The following is an 8872-nucleotide window of genomic DNA, read 5'->3' as shown; positions in this document are numbered from 1 at the left end:
GGCGTTGTAGTGTGGACGGGTACAGCGTTAAATCGATTTAACGCTCTTTAAATCGATTTAAACGCGTAGTGTAGACCAGGCCTTAGTGGCACATTTTCACCTGGACCCAGTAATGGCCACTAATTCTTAAACTCTTAAGAATAATGGCTTATGCTGGAAAGATGACCTGCTTTTTGCCAACATTCAATATGGACTTTGAACACAAGATATACATCCCTTTCACCTCATTGCCTTGCAGCATCAAAGCCATTCCCTTCACAGACAGTATGAAGTGGATACGTGAACCTTTGTGAGGGATTGCAGATTTAAATGGAAATCACTGTAGCATACTCTGTTTTGTAATATGATGAACTTCCAAGAGTCTGTCTAAAAGCATAGTGTAATACGTCAGAGCTTTCACAAAAAGCTGATAGGTTTGCAAGCCACAGACATTAATTAATGAAGCACATACTGTCTTAATTAGCAGTACAATTATCAGCTCTTGGAGGAGAAGGAGAGGGGTTTACTGTGAGGTTTTAGTGTGGTTTTTTCTTAAAGCACTGACCATAAGCATGTGATTGGGAGAGATTCTCAGCTTTTATTTAAAAAAAATCCTAAGCCTCATGAAATAAAGCTTTAAAGATTGAAAGTCAGAAGTTAGAGAGAACACAAAATGTATTTTTTTAAAATCTCATGATTTTGGTGGACCCGACTCATGATTTTTGAACACTTGGGGCTAACAGTACTGAGTAGTACAGCAGGTCTGGAAAAATTTGCCAAATTGCTACTGGAGTTGTGCATGAGCTGCATCAACCTGAACGTTTTCTGTGTTCTGTTTTCCTCTTTAAGAACACTACAAGTACTCTGAAAACCGTGTGGAAAAGGACGGGAACTTTCTCACCAGCCGGGGTCCTGGCACCAGCTTTGAGTTTGGCCTGGCTATTGTTGAAATACTGATGGGGAAGGAAGTGGCTGATCAAGTGAAGGCTCCTCTTATATTGAAAGATTAGTACAGATCTCTTGATGAAGGGAAAGAGAAGGAGAACACAAACTGAGATAGAAAGTTTCTTGTTTCTCTTCTTGAGAATAACCAAAAAGAGATTTTATGCAGAACATAGATCTGTGAGGTGAACTCATTTAGCACAACATTGATGTGACTAGCAGTCACACTTATATTAGGAACTGGAATAATACACAAGCCAATGGGTTTTGTTCTTAAAGAAGCTGACTTAAATGGATCTGGTAGCTAATGAAACTTCTGCACTAGAAAGATCTGTGAGTGTAAACAATAGTGTTACCTGTTTAATAGTTTTTGTTCATCTGATTCTGAAGCTTGTTTGCTTAAATAAAAAGGAAAGGAAATCTGTTAAGAAGTGGATTGCTGCTTGTGTTTTGTTTTGTTTTTGAAATTATGTCAGAATTTCTCTTACCAGTTTGGTTAGTAATGTTGTGATCTTAATTTCCATAAAAATTTAAACCTAGAAATGTGGGCATTCTTGTGACATCCTGATAAATGCCAGATTAAATTGTTTATCCCCATGTTGGGCACTTTTACAATAAAACACAACTTATTCTTATACTTTTGACAATATATTGAGTAAATAAGGAAGTCATAGTTAAATCAAGCCCCATGTGAACTATTTATTTATTTATTTTTAAATGTGTAAAAGACAGCAGGTACCTACCAACAATCAGAAATATCTCACTTTCATGGCATCCTTGAGTTCTTTCAGATAGTGGCTTGTTTAGGATGCTGTTTGCATCTGCCCGAGACTTCACTTTCTTTATAGAAACAAAAAAAGTTATTGCAGACCAATTTATCACAATGCTGCATTTATAGTGACAGCTGCTAAAATCATATTTATTAATAAAGGAATAAAAATAAGGGGGTTAATACTGAGACCTTGTACCACTGTTGGTGAGTTTCAGTCCTGCTTATGTCAGAAACCTTTGGTGACTGCTGTTCTAGTCCCAACTGAATGTCTGCCTTATCTAGCTGGCAACACATAGCCTGGTGACAGCATGTGGGGGGAGGAGTTTTGTAGATTAGGGACTTGATTCTGTCTGTCTGCCTGTAACTCCCTGAGTCCAGGGACATTGCTTCTGATACACACTAATATAACTGAATGCATAATAGGGCCCTAGGTCCAACATGTAATGGCAGAGCTGTGTAGAAATGGTTGCCCCAAAGAGGTCTGTCTTATAATCTTTTGCTTTTAATGAGAAACAAATTAATTCAAACAACTTCTGTACAGTAGAAAGGGAATATATTTGTTTAATGCTCAAACTATGTACCTGATCAAATTCAGTAAAATCAAGAAAGCTGCAGGCTCTACAAATGCTGAAGTCTCTTGCTGAGGCTGAGAGTTTGGTTTTTAGAATCAATGCTTGTATGGTAATTCTAGTGTTCTCTAATACACACACTTTTTGTCACTCTTCTTGGTGAAAGTAGCAATGGCAAAACTAACTATTTAAGAACCTCCTACACTTGTCATATTTGTAAGGTTGTAGCTAAATGATCCTTTCACGTGTGCTATTCAATCAGAGTTAATGAAATGTTAAAATAAAATTTGTCAAATGTTTTGTGCAATGTTTCTGAACAATGTGCACAAAGAGTCCTAGATCAGATTCTCCCATGTCTTTACCCCCCAACGTAGTTATAGAGCGCAGTCATATACTTCCTTGGCCTCAACATGCTTGTTCTTTTGCTTGTCACTGGACAATTATTCCTAATTATACCTCATTGCACTACCCTAAATAATTTTGCTCCCTCATGGTGGTTTACACCTGTCAGATTCTTGTAGATAGTTGTGTCTCATTTAATGTTTATCTTTCTCTCTGTTTGGCAGTAAGGGGCATGCACTGTAATCAAATGATTAACAATTGTGCGAGGCCATTGCTGTTCTTAGGGGTTAGCTTTGGGTCTGTGTTCAGATTATCTGGAGATGTACACCTTTCAGTGCTGAAGGTCCTAACCCCTAACTCCTGCTAGTGTCCAATCCAGTTTTTTTTAATGGCAAACAGCGGAGGGAAGTATCTTTGTGGGATCCAAACATTAATAATAATCTAAGTGTAGACAAGTCAAACTGACATTTTAAAATGGGATTTTTCTGCAAGGAGGCGAAGCACGTCCAGCATGCTGTACTTCCTGTGACAAGCTCTGTGAGTGTCAACACTACTGAATGCCAGTGAGGCTAAAAATCAATATGAGCACTGACAGTCAGGCTGCATCTTACCAGTTTAGGTCTGATTTGTAATTGTATAAATAGCATTCAGCCTTCGGATTTAATAAAGGAATTTATGGTTAAATTAGTGTCATGCTACTTCCCTGCATAAATAATAAATTAGCCAGCATTGGTTAAAACATCAGCTAAACATGAGTGGTGTATCTGAGCCAGATATGCTTAGTCTCTATATAAAATTGGGTAACCTTTAAAAAAACAATATATAGCACCATGGAGACTCAGATGGTTGGGTAGTGAGACCCTTGACCTCTCTGTACAGAACACAGCGTATCAACCATGTTTAACAAATATACCCCTTTCGTGCCACTGAATATTCTTGATACAATTTGCTCTTCCATTGAAAATGGTCACAAGGGCAGAAGCATTTCTTATCAACAGTGGAATTAATTGGAAGCACAACAAATAGTTTGTCCTTCATTTTTTCACTAAATCTCTAATACTTTAAATATAAAAGGCATTTGGGCTTTTCAGCTGTTAGTTTTTCCCATAGGAAAGCTGTTGCCAGACCATCACTAGCACTTTAAAATGACAAAGTAAATAAAATAGCGGGAAATGAAAGTTAAATTCATGGTGAGAGTGTCTGCATTACTGTAGTATGGGAATAGACTCCTAGATCTGGACTATTGTAAAGCAGAAATTAAAATCAACACATGAAACATGGGGTCACATCTGATTAATTTCTAAATCACTGACACACAATTAATTTAAAAAGTGAAGTTCAGACTTGTCCTTACATTGCAAAATGGTAATACTCTGGTCAAGAGAGGAGTTAAAACGATCACTGAATTCCTGTCATAGCCAAGAGCAGCGACGGCTCCAAGCACCAGCGCTCCAAGCGGGTGCCTGGGCTGCAAGCCGCGGGGGGTGTCCTGCCAGTCCCTGTGAGGGCCGTTGTCAGGCAGCCTTTGGCAGTTTGCCTGCAGGAGGTCCACCAGTCCCCCGGATTCGGTGGCAATTTGGGAGCGGGTACGCTGAAGCCGTGGGACCGGCGGACCTCCCGCAGGCAAGCCACCGAAGGCAGCCTGCCTGCTGTGCTTGGGGTGGCAAAAAAGCTAGAGCCACCGCTGGCCAAGAGAACAGTCTTCTTGAGTATTGAAGGAAAGTGAGTTGTGCTCCAGAGAAAAGGTCACCTCTTCCAACTTTGCAAGAAGCTAGAACACATACAATACAAAGTACATGTAACAGAATGTGTTTCAGGAGGAAAAAGTAAACTCTGGGGAGTGAGCAGTGAGATAATGGAAGCAGTGGTCAGCTTCCATAGAAATGGGACTGATGTTTGTTAGAAACCGCCTAAAGCCCTATAAAGAAGAGGAGTTATATATACGATGACAAGTTTTGGGTCTATAAACGCTATTTCCTTATTCAAGAGCCAGTGATTGCTGTAAGAACCACTAGTGCTACCCATTCAGATTGCTTATCCAGGCTGGGCAGCTGTTCTGTCTGGCCAAACTACTCGCAGCCAATACCTGCTAAGCAGTGGTGAAAAGGATATTAGCATCATCATCAGTGGCAAGGCCAAACTAGTACTGTGCTGCCCCATAGCAGGGAACATTTCCTAAGCAATTGTCTCTGGAGCCATCGGCTCTTTGGCACCATATAGTTACTTACCAGCAGTTAACTCTTGTGTGCTGAGAGTATTACTGCCACAAAGCCACAGTGACCCTCCCTTCACCCATCTAGGTTAAAGTCCAGCTCCAAATGCTGCTTTTGGAACTAGAGAAGAACTATAAGATGGTTAGAGGGCATGGGCTATTTATACCTTAAGCCTATGGACTATAGGACGCAATGTTACGTGTACATCAGGGCAGTGGTTTGCAATCAGGGGTACATGCATCCTGCGGGGTATGCAGGGGTACATCAGCTTATCTAGATATTTGCCTAGTTTTACAATGTTACATAAAAAGCACTAGCAAAGTCAGTACAAACTAAAATTTCATACAGACTAAATTATTTATGCTGCTCTATATACAATATATTGAAACGTACATACAATATTTATGTTCCAATTGATTTATTTTATAACTATATGGTAAAAATTAGAAAGTAAGTAAATTTTCAGTAATAGTGTGCTGGGATGCTTTCATATTTTTATGTCTGCTTTTGTAATCAGGTAGTTTTTAAGGTGAAACGGATTAGATTCCTGAAAGGGGTACAGTAGTCTGGAAAAGTTGAGAGCCACTGATTTATACCGCTCTATATACTATACACTGAAATGTCCTTAATTGTCCATGATGAAGTTTCTTGTGCCTTCCTCTGACCTTGGCGTTATCAGACAAGCCCAAGGAGGTGCATGTAGGCCAGTTTCCTATCGGGTTGGCAATCACTACGTTCCTAAATGTGAATGGGTCAAGGATGGTTAAAATGCCAACCCTTTTGGCTACTGTTGAGCAGTTTGAATAACTACAGAGATTTTTCTTTTTTAAATGAAACCACCTCTCATAACAGCTTTTGTTCGGCACAGATTAATTACGCAGATGCATTGAGTGGGTATCCAGGAGCATTTCACAGTTTGAAGATAGTGGAAACACCAGAATTTTTTAATAGTCAGAAGAAAACAACATTAGCAAGTATTGCTGGGCTTTTTCCTGCTACTTTCAGTCATGGATACTGAACATTTGTCACTGTCATACAATTTATTTAAAAGCCATTTTAGTTGCCTTCTTGCATCTTTGTTATTGAATAAATAGCCCAAGACATTAGCAGCAATAGCCTGAAGATGTGAAACAGCGTGACAAACACCTCGAAAGATGTGGCTGTGCAATAGAGCCTCAAAGATACGAATACCAAAGTTACGGATTGACTGGTCAGCCAGACACCATGCAAAACCAATCAGGCAACAGCAGAGACAAAAAACATAAATATTGTATTGTACGGTGCCTATATTGCATCTTAAAGGTAGGCACAGCTGGGCTGCCTGTCCCCACCCCTAGCCCTACCCGTCCGCACAGGGCACCCACTCACAGCTAGGAAGTGAAGCTGCTGAGATTCCCAGGCAAAGCTGTGTCCCTGCTGCCAGCCCAAGGCAGCTCGAGCAGGAGCAGCACTGGTGTCTGCACTGCTTTCCTGTAAGCTATGGGTGCTATTTTCACCACCCCCACCCGACCCCTGGCTGGGGGAGCAGAGGGAGTTGTTTTCACGCACCCCACCTCTGCTGGTAGGAGGGACAAATTGTTTTCACTCCTCCAACCCCCTCCACACTGGCTGGAAGTGAACACAGGCTTGCCTGGGCCGGGGAAAGAAGCTGCTAGCAAGGCTGCTGCATAGCTGCCTCTGGAACCTGGCCCAGAGTGTGAATTGCTGGAGCCAGAACTGACTTTTGTTTAGTTACAAACATTTCAGAGTTACAGATAACCTCCATTTCCAAGGTTGCTGTAACTCTGAGGTTCTATCATACCGCATCAGTCCCTTGTGCTGTTGCACCTAAGTATATGGAAATTCACTCCATGTCTGGAGGTCTCTGCCATCCCTGGGCCCTGTGTACATAATGCTACAATAGAAAGCCTTGTGGCACTTGTACTGTTTGCAGAGGCAAACAGCTAAAGGGGCTTGGCTCATTTAGGAGATTGAAGATTGATGGAAAGACCCTTTTGCTGGCGTGCAATGAACAGATACCATCCATTAATCTCACCAAGTGCTGTGTCTAAAAGTTAATTCTCCTGGTGTGGAGCATAAGAGGCTTGGGTTGCTGGTTCTTGCAGCCTTAAAACTCTTGATATAAAACTGAGGGCCATCAAATAGCAATACTGACCTGGACTGACTTTGCACAGTTTTTGCTTTTATGATATGCACTGTTGAGCCAATTCCAGTTCATATAGGTCAGATATTCTCCTCCAGGGCTAGCCTTAGGGGTTGGGTCACCCAGGTCAGGGGCGCTGTGGTCAAGGAGGCGCCATGCAGCAGTGGAGAGGTGCGCACTGTTGGTGTGCCCCCCACATCCCGCCTCACCGCGCTCAGGTTCTGTGGCTCCCAGGAGTGTGAGCCGCCGCGGCCCATCCTGCAGCTCCCCACCTCTGGCTGCCTCAGCACTCTGGAGGTGGAGCCAGCATCTGACCAGTATGGGCATGGTAAGGGGAGTACTGGGGGGCAGTCAGGGAGAGGAATGGATGGGTTGGGAGTTCTGGGGGTCTTGTCGGGGGGCAAGGAGTGGTTGGATGGGGCATGGGAGTCCCCGGTGGGGTCTGTCTGGCAGTGGGGGTGTGGATAAGGGTTGGAGCAGTCAGGGGACAGGTAGAGGGTAAAGTCTTAGGGTGGCAGTTAGGGTGGGGAGAAGTCTCAGGAGGGGGAGGTCAGGGGACAAGGCACAGGGAGGCTTAGGTAGGGGGGTGGGGTTTGGCGGGGGCAGTCAGGGAACAAGGAGCGGGGTGGCGGGGTTGGGGGTTCTGACTGGGGTAATCGGGGTGGGAAGTGGGAGGGAGTGGATGGGAGCAGGGCTAGGGCAGGGCTTTCCCCTCTTTTTTGATTGTTGAAATATGGTAACTCTAGGTGAGGGGGGAGCGGGGGGGGCGCATGGGGGCTGGTGCCCGCTTAATCCAATGCAGCCAGCAGGAGCCCTGGGGGGGGATGGGGGGGCGCCAGGACGCAGCCTGGGCAGGAGGGTTGGCGGGAGGGGAGAGCAGCTGTTCCGCACTGCGGCAGCATTGCCGCCTTTGCAGGGCTGCTTCCACCCTTCACGTGCGGGCTCTCCATGGCTGGGGCTTGCGCCGTCGCCAAGCAGGACACTCTGGTTCTCCACTGCTCCAGAAGGCGGCTCCTCCTGTCCGAGCTGCCTGGAGCGGCAAGCTGGCAAAGCCAATGAGTTGGACTCAGGCGGGGGGGAGAGGCACCTGGGTGGGTTGGGGAGGGGAGGGCTCGTGGGGCGAAAGGGGCTGTACACCCTCCAAGGGAGTTCAGGGGGCAGGGAGGGGAGAACCTGGTCTGGGGAGCAGCCCCTGGGCATGGCTGGCCCCTGGGGTCTATAAAGGCTCATTGGGATTTGCCCCTCAATGAATTGATGTGCCGGGGGTGGGGGGCAAGGTGGAAGTTTTGCCTAGGGCACAAAATATCCTTGCACCTGCCCTGACCTGGGGGGTGCATGCACCCCAGGTTAAGAACCACTCCACTAAACTGATAAGATCTGCATTTTATTTTGTTTAAATGAAGCGTCTTAAACATTTACAAAAAACTTGTTTACTTTACATACAACAATAGTTTATAGACTTAGAGAGAGAGAGAGAGAGAGACCATCTAAAAATGTTAAAATGTTGTTACTGGCGCACGAAACTTAAATTAGAGTGAATAAATGAAGTCTCAATACACAGCTTCAGAAAGGGTGCCGACCCCTGGTGTAGATGGTGATAGTGTCATGCCACCTTGTGGGATATGATAGTTACAGCAACATTGCAATAGCATAAATGACCTTCAGGATGCATCCCCAGTGAGATGTTAGCCTGAGTGTGGGACACCCACTGGCCATGCAGGACGTCCACTGGAATCCTGCACTTTCTAGTGCAGAAGGCGTATGTGTTAATGTTTGATCTTTCTTTATAAAACAAAGTATTGTATTTAAAAAATAAGTACAATAATATCTAGTCATTGCCCTGGCTTCCTGAAAGGGTGGGAGGGCTTGCAACTTAGGGATCAGCTTCGACAGAGTATAGGTAGTTAGCACA

At 44.2% G+C, this 8872-nt stretch overlaps 1 protein-coding gene across 1 annotated transcript in view; it reads left to right on the top strand.

The window, feature by feature from the left end:
- Nucleotides 1–1357, top strand: part of PARK7 (Parkinsonism associated deglycase) — a 26981-nt gene extending 25624 nt beyond the window's left edge. The window contains exon 7 of the mRNA XM_032763855.2: nt 829–1357. Coding sequence (XP_032619746.1) covers nt 829–989 — 161 coding nt within the window. The 3' untranslated portion in view covers nt 990–1357. The remainder of the gene's footprint in view (nt 1–828) is intronic.
- The last annotated feature ends 7515 nt before the right edge of the window (nt 1358–8872 follow it).

This window comes from Chelonoidis abingdonii, chromosome 23 (assembly GCF_003597395.2).
Source record: "Chelonoidis abingdonii isolate Lonesome George chromosome 23, CheloAbing_2.0, whole genome shotgun sequence".
NCBI lineage: Eukaryota > Metazoa > Chordata > Testudines > Testudinidae > Chelonoidis > Chelonoidis abingdonii.
Note: the sequence above shows the minus strand (reverse complement) of the source record. Positions and strands in the feature narration are given on the sequence as shown.